We start from the raw sequence: 26741 nt of genomic DNA on the forward strand, positions 1-26741 counted from the left end.
TAGTTTTAGTTCAATGTAAATTTGATGTATCAAGAATTAGTGAACACATTTGTATTTTTGTTGTAAATTAACTCTTACATTTTCTTCTTTAATACATGTGGTTTAGATTTTTTTAATGTACCTATATTGATATAGACACTTTGAATACACTGTTAAATTACGGTTTAAGAATTATGAAATGTATTCGTGTACCTATACCTTTAACTACCTATATTATTTAAATGTTTGGTATTATTCTTATGATAATGTAACATAATTATCATCGATATTTTGAAGTAATGGCAATTGAGGACGACCTTGACAAATTTTCCTTTGTGACTTTAAAAAATTGAAATATCATTTTAGTGCGATGTTAACAGTGCATTTTAGAAAATTAATTCTTCGTTGCAACGCTTGTATAATAAAGTAACAGGTTTTAATTAGTACGAGTTTCATATTTTAGCGTATAGTTGCAATTATAAATTTGACGGCCTAGACGGCTAGACATCAGGGTTGAACTAAACTTAACGAGCAGGTTTCAATTCATTTTTTAAAAGCATAATGCACTAAGTAAGTAATGAGTACCTACAGTCAATAAAATAATTAAATGGCCTCAGGATCTATAAAATCGCAGGTTTATATAACATATAAATAGTTAATTGATGGACGACACATTTATTGCAGCTAACCTGCTAACTAGTAATCGAGCATACAATAATTTAAAATTCCCATTTGGGAATATTAAGTACTAAGGCTTAGTAATATAATAATAATTATCATATTGGTTACAATTGTTATCTAATATCTACTAATTTAATATTGAACAAAAATTTACACTTTTCGCTCCAAATTCACACATTACAAAGTTAATAGCTCTCCTCAATACGAGTATAGGTATACCTAAAGACTATACATATTAAATAAAGTAAATATTCAATAAAATACACAAGGTGATTATTTTAAAAGTAAACATTGATTTTAATTTTAAGTGTTTTACTTTTTTCAGTATACATTTTTAGTTTCATAATCCTTGTCAGAATACTTACAAGAATAAATAAAAATTGAATTTTGAACTAGTAGTAATAGTTATAACTTTATAAGTACCTAGGTATTTAAAGTTTTGATAAGCAGAGAATAGTGGACCAACATTTTAAAGTTATCTACTCATCTCATATAAAAAAATATTTCCAACAATTTGTGAAAAATGGGTGTTTGCCAGTAAAAGAATCACCTATTGCACTTGCCCCATGGGGCACCGTCTAGTACATATTATGATACCTATAGGGTTACATCATAGGTAATATTAACTATATAAAATAGACAATTTTAAGTGTGTATCTTGAGACTTAATGTTGATAAGCGACAGAGTTGGTGTGAATAACGGGCCGTCAATAAATTCTTCAACAACTAACTGCAAACGATTTCAATTCCTACTTACTAATTTTAAATTACACGATTTATTTTTATTCACTGCTTAACGATTTCTCTGGAGTTAAAATATTATTAGCGTTTGAAATATCGATGTAATTACGTAATAAGTGAATATAACTAATTAGCGGAAATATTAATTTTGTCTTAGCATTACCGCGATATATCGGAGAACTGAGTCTGACATAATATAAATAATAATAACTATAACGAGTGACTCATCACAAAATGTCTGGTGGTTTTAAAAATAAATACAGAGATCCCTGGTTGTAATGATTGTAAAAAAAAAAGTACCGTTGCCTAAAAAATATATATTTGGCGGTTTTTCAAAACAACTCTCACGTTCACAAGTATAATATTAAGTATATTATTATATATTTTCGCGGTCTCGGAGTCAACAATATATATATTAGCGAACTCGTGTTTACGAGTTTATTGTACACATTTATGCATATTATTTATTATAATATATTATGTATATAGATGAGGTGACGCCTACTCCGTAATATGTGTTGTTGTTTTTTTTTATCCAAACAAATAATAATTTCCTTTCGTCCGCCAAAGAAACGTTATAATATTATAATAATATTATGTACGTCCGTCCAGATGCATTCGGTCGTTCGTCCATACGTCATCGTCTTTGTCGTCGCCGTCGTCCGACACATGGACACATATTATTTTATATTATTATAGTTGCTATTTTTAATAATAAATATTATATTACTCGAGTGTTTCAAGTGCAATAAACGTGTTCGTATTCCTAAATGTAACGTGTGTGCCGTGTGCTCATATTATATAGTGTGAAATTGCATACAATGAATTTCGTATTGTTTACGTTTTTCCGCGATATTTCGCCACAATAACTGCAGTTTTATATATATTTAATATAGGTATATATATATGTGTGTGTAAAGCGTACTGGGCGTAGGTATACAATTATTACAATTATATATTATAATATGTATTAAACTTAAGATTATTTATTATCTACCGCAGTTACCACGTTTAATGTTATTTAGTATATTGTTTACTGTTTACTAAATGCATTTACGATATACACAAGACACGGTGTTATAGTTATTACATATTTTACCGTACTTATACTTAACTGTAGACTGTGTACAAGTTGTAAACATAATAATATATTATGAATCGTCTTCATAAGTAACACGCACGCACATCATCCAGCCTGCACCGGTGATCGCATAAATCCTGTTTTTGGTTGTTAGTTTTTACCTCGACAGCTGCACTAAACGACGTATACCTACTATAGTAAATCGACTGCTAAACGTTAATTATCTTAATTAATATTAATTGTAGATGTAAATTATTTATTTATTTATGTCAAGACTACTGTTTAACAGGGTGACAGTTTTGCACTATCGGTTATCCACCTCTAACCCAAACCGCTCTTAAATTTTCGTCCAGCATAACCAATCTCGTGTTGTTGAATTGGTGTATTATACCTATGACTCAGAATTAAGAAATGAATTTGTGTTTGTACTTTGTATTTTTAACAATGTTTCAAATGTTTGTGATGTATGAGCGTTATTATTTTATTTGCATGATAATATTAAAATGTAGGTAGTAAAACCGCCATAAGTACAAACACATGTATAATGTTCTAATAAAACCAAGTTTGATGACGGGTCAATTCATTGTAATAGTGTTGAAGCTAACACATTATTGATTCTACTGAACGAAAATTTGCCAGGTGTACCTATAGCGCATTAGCGCGTGGGGGCCTGCAGAAAGAGAAAACAAATCGTGTGATTCCGTCCAACCTATAAATTATATTATATTTTAATACATTATAATCGATATGACAATATCATCTATACTGTGATCTTCATTGTAGTAATTAAATATGATGAGTGAAATGGGATGGATCTACCCAACTCTGTGCAGTTGTTAAAATTCTACGAACCCGATTTAAATGTTCTTTTATCGTATTTCAGCCGAGGTAAAGCACTAACGCAGTTTTCTATATGCTTGACGAATGATCAACTTCATTTACTCGTACTTTTTAGTTGGAATAACCTGGCTTACTGCCGTCGGCTACCCGTAACAAACGTCGACCATTGGATATCTGGGTTTGATAAACAAACCGGCAAACTGCTGTCGGCCATTAACCGCTCATTTGATATAGAAGAAGTACGTGAACACACGTTTATTACACATGTATGTATAATAATTATATATCACTGCAATTTAATACTAATTTTAATTATGCTCGTGTCAAAGACGTCAGAACGGTTTTTAATCTGTGAATATTAAATGGTAATATAATAAGCGATTATGGAATAAAATACAGGCATTTCATTATTATATTCACGTAGGTCGGAGACACAGTTATAATATAATATGATGTTTTATGTTAAATTAGTTATTTTAAAATCAAATTCATTAAAAAATACACGATACATTTTTATAATTAGTAATTTTATTTAAACTTTCTGCATACTGCCACTATTTAAAAGTTTAAAACCATTTTTCACCTTATTAATAGATATTATAGTAGGGCGTATATTATAATGTATCTACAGAATATACATAAACAGAAATGCATTCTTTAAGTAAAATAAGTGAAATTATTTTTTTTTTAAACAAATATTACAATGTACGTGTATTAAAATAAATTTAAATTCGTTTTTCATAAAATATATACTGAAGCACCACCTCAAATCTCAATTAGTGTTAATTCGACGAAAAGAAGCTGCCGCAATACTTCAAAGCATCCGAAGTATGTACTTATATGTATAGAATATCTTATTATAAAACTAAATTCTAAGAAAACATTTATTATCGTCGTTAAACGTCATCAATGTATCTTGCAAAAATTGCAAGGCAAGATGGGAAACATGTTTTTTTCTCAATATACAACTTTTGGTTGTATCATGTATTACATTATATAAATTGGAAATAGGTATAATTAATTGTAGCGATGACGAAATGAAAAAACCAATACCTAGTTAAAGTGGAAAAAATTATGAAGTTTATTTTTTATTTTTTTTTAAACACAACAAACAACTTATACATAGGTATTTTCCTACCATAATTTTACGACCATAACAGTTCACAATAAAATGTATATGACTACATGCTAATTTCGAATAATATGATAATAACTACTTGTTAAATTTTTTTTCTTAATTTAGCGTTATTGTTTACTTTTTATTCAGCAATAAATTATAATTTTTTTGTTTTGAAACTGATTGAGTTCAAAAAAATAATTCGGAGGAAGAAGCCATTTGTAATAAGCAGTTTTTTGATAATTTCTCAATTTAGAATGATTGGTTAGTTATTAATATTATTAGTTATTAATATCATTAGTTATTAATATTATTAGTTGTTAATAATTAGTTCAATTTAGAATGATCTAAAATTATAATATTCTGAACATTTTGAAATTGGAACTGTTATTATTACTTATAACTGTTATAAGTCACTGCCAAACAAGTGGTTTCTAAAAAATTGAACAATATTAATTATTATAAAAATTATTATTTATTATTGTAAATAAACTTAATATTATTTATAAAATAAAATGCTTATTTCGAAATCTAAAATCTAATATTAATATTTTATTATTAGTTTGTATGTTTCTTGAACGTTCTACATTCAGTCTACACTTTACAGGATAAAATCGAATAATTTTATTATTTTATTGTTGTTATAAGAAGACAGTTGTGCGCCTACAGATATTGTGCTCTACTTTTGAATATTTATGAATTATTCAAATACGTCATGTCTATTAAGCACAATCGATTTTCGAGTAGGTATATCTATATAATCTTTCTTTTACAATTTCTTTTGTACTTAGCTATAGGTATATATCTTAATAATGATCATGATATATTTAAAGTATAATGACTTGTATGCACTAACCGACCATGAGACAATCACTTTAATCAAGATCGTGCCATGAAACCAATGTCTGTCATAAATTAATTTTTATTGGATATAAAGTGTACCTATATGAGAATTATCTTTATAGGCATAATAATTAATAATAGATAACGGATTATTATACGAGGTTAGACTACCTCCATATGACTTATGCGTGCATATAGATTATATATATATTTTTTAGAATATTTAATTCGGGTTACTAGTATATCACTTCATTAGTTAGTAGTTAATCTATATTAAAGAGGCATACTAGCTTATTAATATAAATTCAAAAGGTATCATACTTAAATCGTCATTTTATAAGTAGGATAAAATTTAACACAGAAAAAATATATATGATGGGCATTTTAATGAACTTTTGGATTATATAGTTTACTGTTAGCTGTCATGTATATCTTCTAATATATTTTACATTTTTACATATATATGATTCCTAAATCAATAATACTATATACTATATAGTATATACAATAATATTTTTAGGTAAGTAGTAAGTATAAACGAAATCATTTCCCTAACCATTAGATATACAAATTATATTTTAAAATTTAAACTATAAATAATTTATCTATATGTTCAGTAGTCATTCTCATTCAGTTTATGGTGACCTTATTTCCATAGCTGCTACAGTATACTTGTTTTTGTGAAACGTCCTAATATGATTAATATTTAATATACGATACAAGTATGAATAAATAATGAAATACGATTTTTAAACATTCTAAAATATTTTTATTGAATTTTCCACCAAACGCTTTAAATATAACACTGTGTATTGTAATTTGTAGGGATAATCTGGTAGGTATAACAATCTTTGTTCAATTTTTATATTTTTCCATTGACTCACCACTTATACATATAAATATTACGTTTTCCTTTCATTGTTTTGTCATTAGGTCATTAATATCTGAGGATTTTACTCTTCATATAGTTGTTCTTGATAATGCTTATTGCGTATAGTTTTAATTATTGAACCATAGACGTAAAATATAACCAAACTTATTCTCAAATAAACATAAATAATACTGTAATTTTTTTCATAGAATAATTATCCTATTTACAATAATAAGTAAGATTGCTTATCGATTCTAATTATATTATCGAACTGTTTAACTATCCATGTACAAATTGTAATAATAAGCCATTTTAATATGTGACTTTAGTTGTATTATACTATTATATACTCTAGAGTCTAGACTCTAAAATCTATAAGCTATTATAGAATTATATAGTATACTGTATGCATAGGTATAGTTGTATGAGATAGAAATTTATAATCGTTTGATTTTTTCATCTAGTTTTAATAATATTTTTAATCATATGCATACTACAATTATGTATTATTAACTATGATTTATAAGTATTATCTCGATTTAGAAATTAAAATTTTAAGCACTCGCATGTACGTAATATATTAAGACTAAAAACAAGTCAATTAATTGTATACGTTTATAATATGAAGATTTTTTTTAAAGAACCTAAACAATCTGCACCTAGGGCAAAATATATAAGAATATGTGATAAGCAATAATATATATATGCAGCATTGCAGCTGTATAAAAAATGACTAGTTTTTTTTTAATTCAACCATTTACTGTCATAACATTAACTTATAAGACATCAATCCTTCAAATGTATTTAGTTTAATAAAACAACTCAACTATAAATCCATTTAGTCGTTATTGTGGAATAATAATATAATATTGACAATTAAAATATTATTCTATGACCCATGATCCGAAAATTCAAACAAATGATTGGAGTAATGTAATTGTTAAGTTGTCTTGCTTATAACATGATGCTTTTCGGATCAAATTCAATTTACTCGATGATTGCCGAAAGTTAAAATTACCTAGTCTAATGGTTTTTTTTCTCATGTACAGGTGCTCAAGTGGGTAAAAAAAGGAAATTATATCAGTGAAAACTATCGGTCACGTGACACCGGTGAATGTTACACAAAGTACTAGCGAGCTGTGTATTGGAAGGCCGGCCACAGGTAGTGACCTCGGCATTGAAGTCTCTTCGCCGAGACACCGTCGTTCAACAGTTATCGTGTGTTCGACTTCCTGACTGATGGAAAAATAGCCGCGTTGTATAAGTAATACGAGTAAAACTGTATTGTTTTATTATTATTATTATTATTATTTTTTTTTGACTGGCTAACTAAACTATTTTGCAACTTACAATTTCCCACGCAATTGAATGCTAATTTTTTTACCCTTTAATTATAACTTTTAGATAATTGTTTATCACTGAAAATAACTATCTATCAAGTATAGTGTTTACTCGCGCCCGAAAACCGCACAGTTGTTATTCTCGCTACCGGACCCGCCGGTTCATAATTGCTTTTGTTCGTCACTGTGATATACACTTTGTGAGTAAAACAATGATTATAATTTGCTTTTTAAAATTTTTATTTTGAAAAATATCCTTTTTATTAATTGTGAAATAAGGATAAAATGGAAAAGCCGTGTCGATATGACTTATCCGCAATTAAAAGGTCACTGGAGTTGGCCGAAACTCTTGCCAGTGTTAGCTTAATGACATCGCCAGCTGCAAGAAGACGTTTGCAAGCAAGAAGTGTTGAACTTGGACTAAGACCAGGCCAACCATATGAACCACCTAGAGAATTACTATTGTACTTAGTTAGGTAAGTTTAAAAAATATTTATAATAATTATTTGGTACATAGTAGATATTTTGCTTGTAGATAAAATTAATTGTTACCTATATTAATAGTATTTTAATCGCGTGTATTATTTAATACCTATTACCTATTACCTAGTGATTCCATTTTTAGGTATAAATGGTATATTTAATTTATGATTCATTTAACATAGATACGTAAACGTAATCATAAATAATATAGATTTGAATGTGAAAATAACAAAGCTATTTATACTATAGTAGATATAGGTACTATGTAGTATGTGATAATAAACTATTAAAAACATTTGTTGGGTATCTATATGTTTTAATATAAATATCTAATGATATTATTATAGATTTAACCACTGTAAACATCATGTATTTTTTTTTTTACACGACAGATAATATTAATTTTTCAATTTAATTATGCAGACTGAAAATTATTATAATAACTACGAATATTATATTAAATAATTGTGTCTCATTCCAACCTGTTAATTTTTTTAATAATTACTCTCATAAATTTAAAATTAAATTCTTTATCACCTTATGCTGTTTTATAATTGTCTTTAATTTCTAAATATTTAATACTTGAAGATTCGTGAATTATTATTTAAGTTTGAAATTTCCCAAACATCTACATAATATCATTATCGAGCATTTTTATTTATTCTCATAAATTATAATCTGTAGATATACTCGTATAGCCATATATGTTAGTATATGCATCTACTTATGTTTTAAATGTGATATATTCGGTATTTTGGAGTATACGAATTAGAGATTAGGTATGTTAAAAATCGTATAGAGAAGATTTTTGTCAAGCAGCATATTTTTTATTATTATCTATGTAAATTATACCAGAGGGGTAGGTAACTTTGTAGCTTTATGCATTTTATTGTGAAAATAATGGGTGTATTTCATTTAATATTGTCATATTGAGTCAAATAAAGAATTCAAGTGATAAAAATATTTAATAAAGACATTTAATCTCGAATATACAACTTATTATTCATTTTCATACAAATTATATATTTCTTCGCACTTTTTATTTTTGTTTTTAAACTCGTATTATATGTATAACTTATGATAACTATTATATTGAAGTTTATCATAAGATTCGGGAATCAAAAATACATACATACCTATACCTTTTTTTTTTCGTTATAACCGACGACGCCGCGAGATCTACTTTCGCATTGCTTCCGCGACGCACATACCTATGTAATATCATCGTAGTATATATTTCTAAAAAATCTACTTTTAGATATACCGATAACTGATAAGTGATAACTCATAAATGATTATCTATTATCTGTATGCTTAAATCTATACATGTATATATATATATATTTCTCAAATGGAATTTTTTTTACAAATCTTCGAAATTAAAACTATTTTATTTCAAGGTCAATAAAGGCGAATTTCTTTGTACTTTTCTAAAATCAGATTTTTTATACATTATTATCATTAAATCTTAGTTTTTAAATTAATACATTAAAAAATTGGTACAGTAATGTCATCAAAAATAAAAAAAAATATTCGTTTAGAAACAAAAATTATTTTAGTTCACATTAAATCATAAAATATATTGTTGTAATGATATCGTTTTCTCAATAAGGTTATTTGGGTTGGATTCAGTTGAGACAGTAAATAGTTCGAACTTCAAAGAGTAACTTATTAAATAATATAAGATTTATTTTCAAATATTTCATTACTAAAAGTAGGTATCCTATATACTTTTATAGATTCGAACTTCTAGGGTAGCATAAGAAAATGATCTACAAAAAAGCTTTCATATAGTTAGTTTTATTTTCTAAAGTACTATTTTTCGAGGTAGAAAAAGTACCCTTCGATACCCCTTAGTGATGCCTATAAAAATCAGTATAAAATACTAAAATATAACACAAATGGCAATAAGGGTTTATGTTTGAACAGTTTCACCCCATTTCTACTATATGTTTATAGACAATAAAATAATTAATTTTGTTGAAACCTTACACAAATACTTTGACCCTCGTGATAATTGTCTTGTAGGCAGTTGGCACATAGTCGTTGTTGTACATCAGTAGCAAAAGAGCCAAGAATCAGTCAATGTGTTATCATCGTTGATAAAATGTTGTTCCATTTTATTTAAGTACAGCATATTGATGATAAATGAGTGGATATTATTTAATTAATATATACAATTGTGTACAAGTGTTAATAACTATATAACTTAAATCGTGTTGAGAGTACTATTTATAAACTATATATTAAGTAAGTTTGTCATTATTAAAAATCACTTTTATACATTATATAATTAGTTGTATTTAGTAGGTATTTGTTGGGTAAGCATTTATGGACTATGGTTTAAAAAAGTAAATGTTGCTGTAATTATATTAAACTACACTGTAGTTACTACAGTACAATTTTTATTTCATGCACAGTTATTAAATACCTACATTACATAATATAATAACATTAATAACACATTTGTACTATGTACCCGTTTACTGTTTATGTAGTTACTTACTATTTATTTATTTATATGTATATTTAATACATTTTAAAATCAATTCTGAACGAACAATTTAAAGTTGATTTACATTTAAACTTATAGTTTCTAAGAAATTTGATTCAAAAATTTGTTTTTAATTTCATTGTATATTGATTTATAAAACGGATAATGGAAATGATTAGGTATAATAGCTGTTAATTGTTATAACTATAATAGTTACTTCCTTATTCGTAAATTGTTGTACGTTAGTATAAGGCTAAAGTCACTAAGACCAAAGGGTAGAGATTTATACTAATTCTTAATACTAGTATAATAGTATTATCGTTTTATTCTGAAGATACCTTACACAGTTATTGTTTTAAATTTCCATACGAAACATAACGATGGACCTTGATATAAATATATATATATAACAAAAAATTAGAAAAGTTCAAGACACCATACTAAAATAGTAAAACGTTTTGCCTTGATACTGAGTAGTCAGAATTAGTTTATCGTGTTAAAATTGGCGTTAATGCCAAAAATAAAACTAGTCAATAATTGCGAATTTCACGAAAATCAAGGTTTATCTTATTTTATGCATAATCTTCAAAGAGAAGTTAACATTGAAATGGTGGAAGAAAATCCACACAATTATTTTGAATTATGAGTACAAAATAGGTACCATTTTTAATTATAGTTATATATATATATTATTATACATTATGTTTTATTGGTATGTAGTGACTAAGGCACGTATAGGTAACTTAAATATCATATAGAATAATATTATCAATTATTAGCAATAGATTAAACATTAAGTCCTCTCTAAATTGTATGCTAGGAGATTGCCGGTACACCTTACTATTTTATAGCTTTGTGTGTTAATGGCTTATTAACCATTGAAATATTTATAATATTATTAACTGCATACGTTTGCAGGAACACAATGCATGATTTCGAAATAAAAATGAATTATTGATTTGAAAATTTATATCTACAGTATGAGTTTAGGAATTATATTATTTTGTATCTATTTTAAATGTTTCATTCATATTCTTTATCATTCCATTACATACTTGATAGTTTGATGTATGATAATATTACATAATAAAAAACTTTTCAAATATTTTAGTTTGCACTTTAAACAAATGTTATAATATATGATATCCATGTATAATATGTAAAAATAGTTGTATTCTTATAACAACATGTAATGGTAAATGAAATAAACAAGTTTATAAATTTTTATGGTTTAAAATGGAATGGATAAATGAATTGAACTATATTTGCAGACATACAGGCCGAAATAAAAGTAAAAATAATTCCCAAATAGGTACTGCAAGTACGTATGTAAATATAGTTATATATAGGTTGGATGAGTAGGTATCATGATGGGATCTCAGCATTTGTAGGTAAATCCTAAAATAATTATGACGTTTGCTGTTCATAAATCATAATAATAACAGTAGTGATATTTTGAAGAACTTAAAGATCATCTACTTATACATTGAATGATTTACCAATTATACTCACCACTACTGTTTCGGCTAATTATATATTTATTCAAGTTCAAATTTTTAGAATTTTTAAGGAGGTGGTTTATTGTTTACTATACCTACCTCGTATATTACATTTAAACACTTATAGATTAATAATAACTAATAAGTATTTTTATAGTGTTATACATTATTATTTATATGTTTAAAAATACGGCCTTTAAGACCAATTTACTCAAAATTCCAAAATTCCAAAAATCAGAATATGTTTAAATTAACTATTAGAAGATAAAAAGCGCGTAAGCAATGGCTATGCTTAGTAAATCACCTTCCATTATAGTTGTGTTTGAAAACGTCCGATTAGTAAATTAGTAAATTGTCAGTTTTTCTGATACAAAATAGAAATGCTATAATACTTTTACTTTGTAATTACGGAAAAAAAAATATATTGTTAAAATTACTTATAACTATAAAATATAGTGATATGAAATTTGATTATACAAGATAGTTCATATGAACATTTATGGACTTTGTTTAATGCATGATTTATTAATAGTTGACGAATTTTATTTGTAGAAAAAATTTAATGTTGTTTTGATTTGATTGTTGCTGAAAGAAAGTGTGGGGGCGAAGCACATACAGTAACGTGTCGACTAATTTTGTGTTGAATGCTCTTTCGTCCAACATCCGCTAAATCCCCCTTCTAATTTTTTTCCTAAATCAAGCGCGTGTTTTGTGTATACAACTATTCGACATATTTTGTAAGCATATCTTAGTATCTTTATTCATTATTCTTATAATAATCTATAAATAAATACATAGCTAAAAAATGTGTTAGATAAAAAAAACTATAGTTAGTAGGTACAAATTACATCAAAATTAAAATTTTCTTAGACATACAAATATAAACATATCGTAACATAAATTTATAACCGTAATTTACAATTAGCTAAAATGTACATCCGTAAACAATCTCATGTGAGTTGTTCCACAATTGAACGTAGGTATATCCAAGTTGAAGTGGAACAAGTATTAAGAGAGTTAAGGAGCTAAGCTCCCTCAAAAAATTAAGAATAGAATTGTAGGTAATACAATAAATAAATACTTTAGGTACTTCAACTATCTGTACAAAATTTCAGAAATAATCTTAAAATTATGTAGATACAATTATTTTTTTTTTAATGTCTTCCTTTTGGGAAAAATATAAGATATTAAGATCTGTCTTACGACAGATATACATGGTTGCTATGTATGATTAAGGCATAGTGAACCGAAACCTCTCACGGCAAACAAACAATATCCATTGTATTCTTTTACAACACTATATTTTTCATACAGGTCAAAATGTATCAATCTAGAAAAACAACAGATTACATTTACTGAAAGAGATGAATTTAAATGTCTAAATTCATACTTTGCACGAGACCCCATTTTAAAGAAGTTATGGTTCAAATTTCAAATTTCAAACACCATGAGAAGTGCACCAAAAACGTTACATTTTTTTTTTGACCAGACATACCACATGTTCATAATGTCAACAATTATCCAAGGGCTTGAGTGCCCCCTGAATATTTTTCCTATTTGCGACACTGAATTCATACGTTTTGACAAAAATTTGATTATAATCTAGACATTTTATACAAAAAAAAATTCCAAAGAAGTATTTAAAACATTAAAAAAAAAATAACTGTTTAGTGGCTAAAATGTGTATGCGTTTGAGGAGCTGAACCCTCTAACCCCCTACGCAATAAGTGTGGCAGTGAATATACTATACGTCTTAACAATATAATAATATTAATATAAAAATAGATTTGTTATTTTAATATATTCTATCCAGTATCCTTAAAGTTCAATAGTTGTACACGTGCATATAACGTGGAGTAAATATATTAATATTATAATATTAAATTTATATTTACAATTAACAATTAACATAATAATATTGTAATGTCGTGCGGTGGCGAGGAGCATATTTTGTAGGCAGACACCACAGGTACGCGGTGCTGCGTAGGCGGAAATCCAATAACGAGACGGACACCGCGGGACTCGAGCACAATGACAACAATATTATGAACAGACTCACTGGCGGGGGGAGGGGGGAGGGGGCGCGTAATCCGCCGCACGCGCGACCGTGTAATATTATTATTATAATGAGTAATAACCCCATTGTACAGTCGTCGTTTGTCTCCGTGGACGAAGAGGAGATTGACGGCTTTGATACGGCGACGAAGAGGCTGAGTGTACCTGTATACGTGGTACTATTCTCGCGAGCGTACATTATATTATAAATTTAACACGTCTTATTATTATAATATTGTATATATTATTATTATTACAATACGCGGCGAAAATATACCTGTATAATAATATACATTTATGCTCAGACCGCATGACGTAAATAGGTACAAGTCGACGCTCGGTATTGCGGTGTGCGTGTACGATAATAATATAATTTTGTAAACGCATATAGGTACAATGTAATATTATAGGCACACGCGCGCATTGTGACTTGTGTGTACGCGTGCGCGGGCGAGAGAAGAGAAAACGCGAACAAAAAAACATCACGCGACTAGAATGGACGAGTAAAAAAAAAATAAACATGAATAGGAAAAAGACACGCTAAACAGCGTATTTGCATAACTGTGGCGAATCCGAGGCGCTTGTATAAAATATAAGGAGACGGCGCGGGCGGAGACGCAAGTCTAAGTCTTCCGTGGAGTTTACAGCTTTCGTATTCGTATAACATTTAATAATAAACCTACAACCGGACTGTTCAGCTCGCGTCACAGTCGGGATTTTTAAAAAGCAAAATACTCGTTTTTTGTTTTTAGTCAATACTCTATACTCGGTTACTTTCACACACACACACACACACAGTCGTCGACACGTTCTCCGATATCATTGTATTAATTGTATTTTACTCGCGCCATGTCCGAAAACGCTGAAGCTATGGACGTGGACCTCTGTCTAATGGCATGTCCGGCCGCGGAATCGACAATATATTCCGAGACCTTTCAGATGAACGCACTCGACAAAAGGAGACTTTCGGGGATTACTAGGTGAATAACTATAAAATGCGAATTGTAATAATCGTGGCTATGCATTTATTAAATTATGCAACAACAAAAATGATGACTTATTGTGCACTTCTATAGGTATTTTATATAATATTATAATTATTATTTCCCATCTTTATCACATGTGTACCAGTGTACCACATAGGTTATACACACAAACACGTGGGTAATACAAATGATCGTGCATATGTTTATAACCTTCGTATAGGTAAAGATTAGTTTAAATGTTTAAATGCTTTAAACATAATGACACATCTATTTAAAAAATCATCGCAAAGGTACCGAAGTTTTAGGTTTAACCATAAGTTTATTACCAACACCTGTACTCCAGATTAAAGATACACTGAGTCACAAAACACTTAGACGCTCATCTTATTTCAAAACATTTTTAATTATCTTATAATTTTATACCATTGAAAGAAAAATAATTAAAAATACATTTAAAATAATATTGTATGCAGTTTTTCACACAATTAAAAATTATTCAAACATTTTAGACAAAGATACTTTAGGTATTATAGCTAGTATTTTAGTCCCATAGCTTCAGTCACCACAACCACCGAAGTAACAAATTCTAGACACTATTATAATTTATATGTAGGTATAAATTGTTATTTAATACAAATAGGTTTAAAACACATAATATCAATAATGAATACTTGAATATGTCAATAAAATATAACCATGGTACACCTCGTGGCTCGTATCTATCATACCTTCTACTACCTAAATATTAGTATATTATATTTAATTACATAATTGTTTTCAAATATCAACTCCTATTTTAACTAAAAAAATTATAATTATTATAAAATATTGATATTAGGTAAAAATTTGGTATAAATTTATCATTTAGTAATTTTTCATTTTATTTTTTGAAATTTCTTTTGAAAACAAAAATATTTTTGTTAAATGAGATGGGAAACTAAAATCAATAGACCCCTTCCCCTAAATTTGGGCTTGGATACATTGCCGATAAATTATTGTCTCAGCCAATTCAAAAAACATCAAAGCTAATCAAATATTATTAGAGCTCAGATAAAAAAGGGGAAGTAGAATGTATGTATGTATAATTAAAAAAATGTCACAAATTAATCGCTACTTGTTACAATCTTCATAATTTCGTAGGTACCACCCTTAACGAATTTAACGTTACAGTGTGGAGTAGATATTAAACATATAAAAATAGTCCATACTTAAGTTATTATGCATTCAAAAATAGGGAAACACTGCACTAAAAGTTCTTAAATTAGTAAAATTAAGTAAAACAAACTTACCTAATGAAATAAATGTACTGTTATGTATACATCTATAGAGGGCAATGTATATTATGAAAAAATAATTTATGATATTAAACTTTCTCACTGAAATACCATAATATAATATTCAAATATAGTCTATATTGCCTATACAGTATAGTCTATAGATATGAAATTTTTACTAACCCATAGACCACACATTGACCTTCATTATGCAAAATAAAATAAATATATTTGCGGATTCATTTGCACTAACGTCTAAAATAATATAATAATATATTATGCAAAAATACGCATTGACAATAATATTTCAAAAGATTAAATGTACACCTATATTTTTCAAAATAATTTCTCTATGATCATTATCGATCGACTGTCAACTTAGCTGTGGGCCCGTAACAGCAGCAGCAGCCTGCAGCTGTTCCCCGGGTCACCTACGTCCTGTTCCGGCTGTTCTCACTTCTCGTACGGCCGCTGTACGACGCGTGGGATAGGTCGCGGTAACGGGCACGACAATAATTTATTTGTTAACAATTACCACGGTGGGTACCGTTCGCCGCGCTAGTCCGGCGGAGTTAATAACCTGTATAAACATTAGTATACCGTGTACCTATTATCTACCTATATGATATAATTATAATAGAAATATTATTATTGTAGGTTGTCCCGTGGCTGGCGCGCCGTACGATGACGACGTTATCACCGTGGCGTGATAACGTCGTATCTTTAGTCGTTACTTCCCCGTTTTTATTTTATTGACATTTGATGCAGGCGGTTTTTTCACATTGTTGATTGTTGTTTGTTTCGGTTGTTGTTCACGTTTTCGCTCGTCCGCAATCGTCGTAACTACACAATATTATTACTATTATTATTGCATTATATTATATTTTGATATTATTCTCGACACACTTGAAACCGTGCGCGCGCGCGCACACTCCCCCCTAGGGGGAAAGTGTTGTCCTACCGAATAGCGGATTTGTGATTTTGCCGTTTGTGTTCCTACAATATGTACTACTTGCGGTGCGCAGAGAATTTCACACAAGAAACATTGTACGTATTCGGTATTTACGGCCCCCTGACCTTGAGTAGACGTAAACATTAATTTTTCATTTTTCCGATATGCCGCTGGGTCAGTAGTCATCGTAGGTAGGTGAAAACACAATTTGTAAATTTTTAAGTTTAAACTCGTACACGATGATTAGACCGATTGTGCGCACCACTGCCCTTGCGGCGCCACGAAAACTGAGGCCAAAGAAATTCTATTCCTCTAGTGTTAACGGTGACGGGCCTAAAGCGTCTGTCAAGACGAGAGCGGCGACTATGTTAAAATATATTTGGTAAGAGTCCGCTTTGCAGATGCTTATGATGCCCCCAAACAAGTAACGATTAAACGACCGACATCGATTACCTAATATTAGTCGAGTATGTTTACGGTAACTGTGCAATTTTGCTCATTTTTTATTTTGTCTTCTACAGAAAATTAGATATATTTTTGGAAATATTTCTTGTTTATAGTTTGGTATGTGTATAGTAAAAAAGTATATATTTATATTCTAAGTGCAAATAGCAAATTATACCTTTTCCATTAAAAATTCTTTGCAACATGGTTGTTTATTAATATTGTAGTAGGTATATGTATATTGATTCCATAGAAACAATTGTATAAACCTGTAGATAATTTTTTTTTCTAAATTTACCTATAAGTAATTATAACTAAATAAGTGATCACCAAATTTATTTATTCATTATTAATAAATTTTTACAGGATGGGGAGTTTCACATCTTCTGTGAAAATTGACAATGAAGATTCCCAAGATAAAGATTTGCAGTTTGACAACCATGTCACCTATCAACAATTACTTGAATATTGCCGTGCTCATAATAATCAATGGCCTAACTCACAACTCATAAAAAGAACATTTTCGTCAATCCCATATGGTTAGTCTTACATGTTTTTAAATAATAAACTTGCCGTTTACATACATTATTCATAATTCATATTACACATTCAATTATGTGCTACTACTTACCACTTACAAAAGTAATATTTTATGAACTAAATCTATTTTTAGTTTTTTTTTCTTTTAATGGTTTTAATGACTAGGTAATAAGTGGGGGGGGGGGAGACAGTTAAAATCTACTATTTCATTTTAAATTTACTCAAAATAAAATAAAATTCATATTTTTTGATAAAAAATTATATTCTGATGCCTAGTTAATTGCATACAATTTTATTAGACAAATATAGCTCTATAATGTTATTATCATCTCTGAGGTTACATTTTATATACTTTAAAAAACTTTTTATCAAAATGTGTGATTGAATAATTTGTAATATTATCTTAGCTTACCTACAATTACTTTTTAATTAAAAAATGTATTTGTGTAGACCCAGATAGTGTTGAAGGAAATCCTGTTAGAGTACTTCAGTGGAATGTTTTGTCACAAGGTAACTAATATAATTAATAGTTTGACATTTTTCTATTGTGTCATCGTTATAATCATTATCAACAGTGATTTTTTTTACATAATTTATTTCAGCTCTGGGCCAGAATAATGATAGATTTGACAGTTGTCCTTTAGAAGCTTTAGAATGGAAACATAGAAGGTGTCACATGCTTGAAGAAATTCTAAGACATAGTCCCGATATTATTTGTTTACAGGTAATATTAAAAAATAAGAAAATTTAATTTATAAAACTAATTTTTTTTTTTTTTGGTGTAGGAAGTTGATCATTTTGATTTTCTCAGCAGAGCTCTTGCTACACAATCTTATAGTGGTCTATTTGTACCTAAACCAGATTCACCGTGTGTTTATATAAATGATAATAATGGACCTGATGGTTGTGCAATATTTTACAAAAATGATAAGTTTGATCTGCTAGAAAAACACGATAAAGTGTTACAAGTATGGACAGTGCACAGCAATCAGGTAAAGTATACATTTTAAATACAGAAACTATTTATGTTTATTTAATAACGTATATATTTTTAAGGTGTCATTACTATTGGTACTTAAAGATAAAAGTACACAAAAAGAATTGTGTGTTTCTACAACTCATCTAAAAGCTCGTAAAGGAGCCTTGCTATCCACCTTGCGAAACGAACAAGGAAAAGATTTACTACAATTCATATCTTCCCATGCAGCGGACCGCCCAACAATTGTCTGTGGTGATTTTAATGCAGAACCAACAGAACCAGTTTACAGTACCATGTGCAGTTGTTCTTATTTACCACTAGATAGTGCTTATAAGTTGTCTGGCTCAGAACCTCTGTACACCTCTTGGAAGATTCGTGGAGGCGAAGGAGAAGTTATGCATACCATTGACTACATGTTTTACACTAAACATAAATTAACTGTTAGTAACATATTAGAAATGCCAAAAGAAATAGATATTGGTGAGAATAGAGTACCCTCTATGACTTATCCGTCAGATCATTTTTCTTTGATAAGTGATTTTTATTTTAACAACAATACATCTAATGTTTGTGAATAATTTTGTTTTAATGATTTTATTTCAGCAATAGTATTTATCTGCACTTTTTCTATTAAAAATTATAAGGTAGACTATTTTTGTTTTAATAAGGAATTGACAATATAATTTATTTTAAATTATTTTCAAGTGGTAAAGTTGACCATTTATGTTAGTCCAATTGTATTCCCATAAAATGTGTATACTTAATTTATTCGGTTTAAATACTTATTTCTTTTTACCATTTTACCAACCATATTTTATGAGCACAACAAAAGAACTAAACAACCTTATTTTATAAGTTATAAGTACTGATTGTGTTTACCAATCAAGACTAAAAAGTAAAAATATAGTAAACATATTTATTCAAAAGAAAAAAAGAGATCAAAATATTTTATTTATATTTATTTATAAGATATTATGATGTATTTGAAATCTATATTTATTATTATTTATTTATTTATTTATTTTATTTATGTATTTTAATAAACATCAGATTTGTTGTGAAAGTTAATTTCCATTTGTAAGTTATCTTTTTTCCTATTTCTTAGCCTAACCTATGACATTGGCAGCAATCATACAATTTATAATTAAAAGTTATTACCATATGAGTAAATTGCTGTGATTTTGATTAGTTGCCAACCATCTATGATCAATATTGTATCATAATTTATTATTAATTTCTATCTTAACAACATACTACATACATCCAACTTCATCATACATCAATACTTAGGACTTCTCTGATTTGATTCTTGATTTATACGATGATTAATCCATTCATCAGTGTAAAATTTAGGATCTGATATACATAGGGCTGTTCTTTTGTACAAGTAGTAATGCAAACATGAAGCTGTAATCATAATGTTGAATAAATGTTATTTTTTATTTTTTATTTGTAATATTATTTATTAAATTTTAAATGTCATTATAGGTATTCCTGGTAGTCATGATATCAGCATTTATTCTATACCACAATATTGTCATTTTAAATTGTATTATATATCGACAACTCTAACTCTATATTCTAATATTCTATACTTAAAATTGTTTTATACATTTAATTGAAGTTATATTTGTAATTATGAAGTACTGGCGATCTCCGAAACACTCAAATATTATTAAATTTGTTATTAATAATACATAATTTATCTCTTTTGAATAATATTAATAAACCATACAAATAATGGAAGTCTTATTTACATAAGTGTAATCGATATATACTTATAAGCGAAAAAATTAAGGTTATCTTGGCACATATTATAATCATTTTTTTATGGTACTTAGTCCCAATAACCGGAAATACCACACATCCAAGTTGTCCAAAAATCACTGATGTTTAATGCACCGTTTAGGGTTTATAACTTGTTAAATTAAATGAACCTGGTAAGACAAAAAAGTTGTGATTCATTGTGATTTTAAGTTGACAAAAACAAAAAGTTCACTCTGCAGACAACGAATTCAATGAACACCAATCTATAATATGAGGCCAAAAAAAAAACGGACAGTTTTAAACTTTTCGAAAAACTGCTTAGATTCTAATTATAAATTATCGTGGATCAACCGAATTGGTGTTTTTTATTATATGGTTAAGACAACGTTAAGTAACACTTACTGAACTTGTGCAGGACAAAAAACACGTAAAGTCCGTCCGGCCAGTAGAAGTACACCTGTCCCTTGAAACGGTTAGTCAGAGTCCACACCTGCACGAACAGGGTTAGTATAAAATAACCGATGCCTGTAATGATGGTCGACCGAAACTCGTTGAACAGCAGCACAATGAAACCGGCCTGCAGGAATTACAAAACTATCGTAAGGTGCTCCAATAAGTGCTCCCTCGAGGGGATAATACAATAATTTGGGATTTTTATGCACTTTTCTCTAATAGTCTAATTTATTAGTCTCCATATTGTTTTCCGAAGCTATGCTCGTTTTATAACATAAAGGTATTTTTCATGTATTTTTGAATTAAAATAATACCTAGGTTTTAATTTTCCATTTTCTAGAGCAGTGGTTCCCAAAAATTTTAGTTGTATGGATCACCATCACCAATACCTAATTATGTAAACTTTATTTTTCAGTAAAAAATGATGTACTCGAGGCCCACAAATGTAATATACAGGTGTAAATAATAATTATAATTGTATAACATATAAGCACACACAAATAAGATGATATAAGAAACATAGACGTGTATAAAATCATATAAAAATCTCGATGTTTATGCCAATTAAAATCGGCCCACCCTTGGCTTGCTAACCTTAGACCATCGACCAGCGTTCACGGCCCAGTACCAAATAAGAAAATCCTGTTTTAGAGCATTTTAAGGATTTTATGGCATTTAACACTGAATTTGGTTTATTTTAATATTTTTAATTATAAAAATAACTTAATAAGTTGTCGCGGGCTAGCCTAATCAAATATTATTCATTGTAATTTTTGAAACTGGTCAGTAGGTACGACGTAAAAATCGAGTTTATCATTACGAGTCTGGTGACGGAAATTAAATGAGAATAACTCTTTTTCAGAGTAAAAGTCTACCAGTAGAAGATTTGAAATTGTGTTGTCCTGTAGGTCTGTTCAATTTTTTATTAAATTCAATAAACATATTTTCAAAACTTATTTAAATTAAAAAAATGTAAGTGCATTAATTGAATTTTTAGGGCATAAAATATTTTTTTGTTTTTTATTTACGCTCCCAACCCTTATAATAATGAATATTCTATTATTATTTATTTGATTCTGTCACCTGAAATATGTTGGTCTGGAAGAACGTGATGAGCAACACGGCGATGGCGACCAGTTGACCGATGTCTTGTAACCTATATTATATAACATTGCGATAAAACAAAAAAAATCACAATCGATTAATAGTGAAGTTGAAAATCTGTTTCTCAAAAATATATTATATTCATCATACTTACACAAAGAGCAAAATCGAAATTCCCGTGTTGGCCAGGTACCGGTGGATAAACGTGTTGAACAACAGGTCGACGGCGAGCAGCGCCAGCTGGACGACCAGCACCAGGGTGTACCTGAACTCGGACAGTCGCATTCCTTCGACAGGCCTCCTTAGAGTGCGCAGTGGACTGTCCACTGTGGACAGCTGAAGTGTACAAGAGGTGCTGCCGTACTCGAGAAAGCCCGGCCGCCAATAATTGGTCCCCTCCTCAACCACCGTCGGCGATGGTTTTTTTTTTTATTGTGTAGCCGGAAAACTCGTGGCGGTCCCTATAGCAACGTCTGTTCGCCGCGCCATTTGTGTTTTCGTCCAGTGAACATCAAACAACGCACAACAACGGTAGGTAATAAATAGGCACTACTTCTAATAATACAAGGTTTTACACGTACACACGCATGAGAGAACACATCATGGCACGCATGTTATACCTACGCCTGGGTCATGTGTTTAATTAAAATCCAAAGCCAGGCGACCGTGTAACGTACTGTATAAAGTGAGCTAACGACCAGCGGTATAGCGATGCGCAGGTAGGATATTAAATACAATAATGATAGGTACGACGAACGCAGACAGGCACGAAACGACTAGGTACCTATTTTATGTCCTGTGTACTGCACACTTGTGTGGCATCTGGCGTGGATAGGATTTAGGAAGAGGGAGTAATATTCAGGAACAACGACTACGGTGTAGATGATACCTAGAGGTTCCGGGGCGGAAACGAGAATATTTTAGGATTTTTTGAGATTTATTGTGTTCGTGGAAACACATGGTTGGACCCTGAAATAGAATTATACAAAAACCAAACTCCGTCGTTTTCATAATATGGATATGGAACAATAATGTTATGAAAGTATAATAATTCATAAAACAAACGGTATAGTACTTTAAGTTTATGTTAGTTATTTTAAGAAAAAATGTCGACGAAATTACATATATTTAAACCAAGAAAAACGATTTTAGTTATTTTGCTGAAACATAGAAATATTATTCGTGTGTGCTTGAAATTCTTACAGTAGGTGAGTAATTATATTTTATACACACAATGAGATTTGCACACGCAATTTTTTCGAAAAAAAATGAACTCAACCTACGACTTCCTATAGAACTATAATGCCTATAATATAGTAAAGTGAATTACTTATAAAAATATTTCATTTATTATTATGATTATTAAATTATTTGTAATAAACAATAAAACAATTACTTATCAATAAATTCTGTAGGTATACTGGATATCAAAATTACAAAAAAAATTGTCATTAAGAAATGAGCTTGAAACAGATCTTTAAAAAAATGGGAAGGGGCGCATGGGTGCCCGCAGGCGAATGCATTTTAAGAATTAAAAAAAAAAATTATAAGAAAAATTTACATTGGGGAAAAACTAAAAAGACTGCAGTAGTACATCAATTGAAATTGCTATTCAAGTTAATTAGTTAATAATTAATAAATAATGAACATTTAAAGAGTTAGGTTAGGTTAGGTTAAATCTATATGTACTTTATGTTGGTACATTACTTGCACTATATAGATACATTAGTAATGTTTATTATAAAACTATAAAACTGTGATTTTATGTAATTATGTATCTATTAATCTATTAAAAAAAATGATATAGCTGTAATTTAAATTATAAATACATATATTTTTCCGTTAAGGTTTGTCATTAAGTCCTACGAGCAAAAAAAAAAATATTCAAGTATACATTAAATACACAAAATATAATCTTAAGATGTGTAATTTGAAGAGTATATTGTTAAGTATTCTAGATGGGACATGTTTACTCTGGTGAACTGATCAGTAATTCATATTTCAATCAAATGAACTGGCTCAGACTGTTCAGTGAATCAATTGACCACAATAATCATAAGTCACCTTGTTCATTTATTGGTGATCCTTCACTGTACGAAAATTTAATTGAATCATTAATGAATTCTACGGTGAGTTGTTTCTTATCATAATAATACAAAATTAAATCAAACGACGATACAGCTGGTAACGATTATCGAATAGTTCAACGGACTATTCGAATAATAGACATTTTTTAACGTTTTTAGGGCAATTTTAAATTATTTAACTTAAGTTTTATATTAAGTTATAATTAAAACCGTTAAGACTAAAAACAATATTGTGACTTGTGAGATGCCGGACAAAAAAATGGATTCGTGACAGTAGTATATCTAAATAATGGCCTATACGCAGAGTTCCGTGTTCTGAATTGTATAGATCTAAACACTCCGAATAATATTCTATTTCGGAATCTGAAATAAAAAACGCATCGTGTCATCCAAAGAATTCAAAAACTCGAAAACTGACAACAACATATTATATTATAATATCTATTATCTATGGCGAAAGCTGATCGTCGTCACTCATCGGAGACGATTCACAATTCTAATAATTTCAAAATAAACAAAAGAGAAATGTGTAAGGCAACAATAAACATTTACTCGCACATTTCATTCTACTCAAGTAATTTTTATAAAAAATCTCGATTTTTTCAGTTCGGGTTTAGATGAAGAAAGAAGTTCCTCGATATGGCGCCTGCACTCAAGATTAGGCCTTGCAGCTATATATTACCCGAAGAGTCGATGTATACGTAAGTACTAAGTTTGATTACCTATTCTTTTGGGGCTTACATATTTTAATTTTTAGTCTATAAGTCTCAAAATTAAAATTGATTGGCACAGACAATTTGCTACCCGGGTAAAGTAGGGGCATATTTTTTGTTCCCGAGCGCGCAACACAAAAAAATATGCTTATAGCACAAACGATGACGGCATCATATCCAGGTCGCAGAATAATAACATATATTTTGTACAATTATTTAAGGTAGAAACAGTGTGCGGGGGTCCTTATGTCCCTCAAGATTCGATCATTTTTAATTTTAAATATATTTAAATGTTTAGTTACATTATAATAGTTTAAATCTACATTTCCACCACAAAAAGTTCAAAATCTCTCGAAAATATTTAAGATGTGCGGTGACTTGGACGAATTGATAACGAATAAATAGTAAAATATATGAATATTTCTTTGACGCCTGTGTGAAATAAAACAACGGCATAATTTATCAAACATTATATTATTTTATGAAGCTGGGGGAGTCCCCAATATAGTATAACAGTACCTAATTTAGTAATATACAGTAAATTGAATTAACTTTTGCCAAAAACATACAAGTAGGTATATGTTATACTATTATATTTTATTTTTATCATAATAAATTATTGTTATTCATTATTATAATTCGGTATTGACAACTGACATATCGTATATAGTTATCACCTGTCAATAAAATAATGAAGTAGGTATACATGCGGACTTCCTGCATTGATAAATCATTTTATAATTTTTCGTTCGATCATTCTTGGACGTTCAAATCTTAATTTAATTTTAAATTCAATACTTTTATAACTTCTTTCTATAATAAAGGCTTTTTGAAAAATATCCGAAATGAATCGTAAGGTTCAGTGAAGGCACTATTCAATAATTGCTAAAAAATAATTTAGATATTTTAAAAATTGCATTGCGTCAATAATACACAAATATATCATGATGAAATATGAATATATTATATTCTTGAATGGCTTGAAATATAAAAATATAAGATATACCTATATAGTGCAATCAAATTATAAATTTATAAATTATAAACTATTTTGGTTATAGTTGTATCATATTTCATTAATTCAGTGAACAAATCGTAAACACAGACCTCTTTGGTATGAAAAGTTGTAATATAATATATATCTTGGGTTGTATCATAATTGACGAAATATAAGTATAATCCATGGCGGTTATCAATGTAGTTGCAAAAGACCTAGATTCTAAAATTTCAGTTAGCAAAGCAAACATGAACAAGACACATACTGCATTCCGTACAGTTTTTTTCATATAATAAATCATAATATTTTTAGACTTTAAATCAATTGAAGGTATTTTATTAGTTCCTCAGTGCACACACAATGTCACGGATTCCGCCAAAACCAGAAAGAGTTGATGTTTAAAGTTAGTAAGTTTGTTTTC

The 26741-nt window shown here is 28.9% G+C and overlaps 2 protein-coding genes across 8 annotated transcripts; one reads left to right on the top strand and one right to left on the bottom strand.

The window, feature by feature from the left end:
• Positions 1 to 3388: 3388 nt before the first annotated feature.
• On the top strand, positions 3389 to 20127 carry LOC111031789 (nocturnin). Of its 7 annotated transcripts, XM_022311882.1 has the most exons (10): positions 3856 to 3992; positions 4081 to 4150; positions 7203 to 7417; positions 7558 to 7693; positions 7773 to 7969; positions 18047 to 18219; positions 18671 to 18730; positions 18823 to 18944; positions 19006 to 19212; positions 19277 to 20127. In XM_022311882.1, the coding sequence occupies exons 5-10, from the start codon at positions 7779 to 7781 to the stop codon at positions 19775 to 19777; spliced, it is 1254 nt and encodes a 417-aa protein (XP_022167574.1). In that variant the 5' UTR covers positions 3856 to 3992; positions 4081 to 4150; positions 7203 to 7417; positions 7558 to 7693; positions 7773 to 7778; the 3' UTR covers positions 19778 to 20127. The 7 variants fall into 7 exon arrangements, with proteins under 7 accessions (XP_022167575.1, XP_022167573.1, XP_022167574.1 ...); XM_022311883.1 differs by lacking the exons at positions 3856 to 3992; positions 4081 to 4150 and adding an exon at positions 3389 to 3588; XM_022311881.1 differs by having other exon boundaries at positions 3855 to 4150.
• A 273-nt stretch (positions 20128 to 20400) lies between these two features.
• Positions 20401 to 23285, bottom strand: LOC111031790 (transmembrane protein 138). The gene is made up of 4 exons (XM_022311888.1): positions 22678 to 23285; positions 22503 to 22575; positions 21369 to 21543; positions 20401 to 20606 (listed from the first exon to the last, which is right to left on the bottom strand). The coding sequence occupies exons 1-4, from the start codon at positions 22806 to 22808 to the stop codon at positions 20479 to 20481; spliced, it is 507 nt and encodes a 168-aa protein (XP_022167580.1). The 5' UTR covers positions 22809 to 23285; the 3' UTR covers positions 20401 to 20478.
• Positions 23286 to 26741: the final 3456 nt, after the last annotated feature.

This window comes from Myzus persicae, unplaced genomic scaffold, assembly GCF_001856785.1.
Source record: "Myzus persicae strain clone G006 unplaced genomic scaffold, MPER_G0061.0, whole genome shotgun sequence".
Classification (NCBI taxonomy): Eukaryota; Metazoa; Arthropoda; class Insecta; order Hemiptera; family Aphididae; genus Myzus; species Myzus persicae.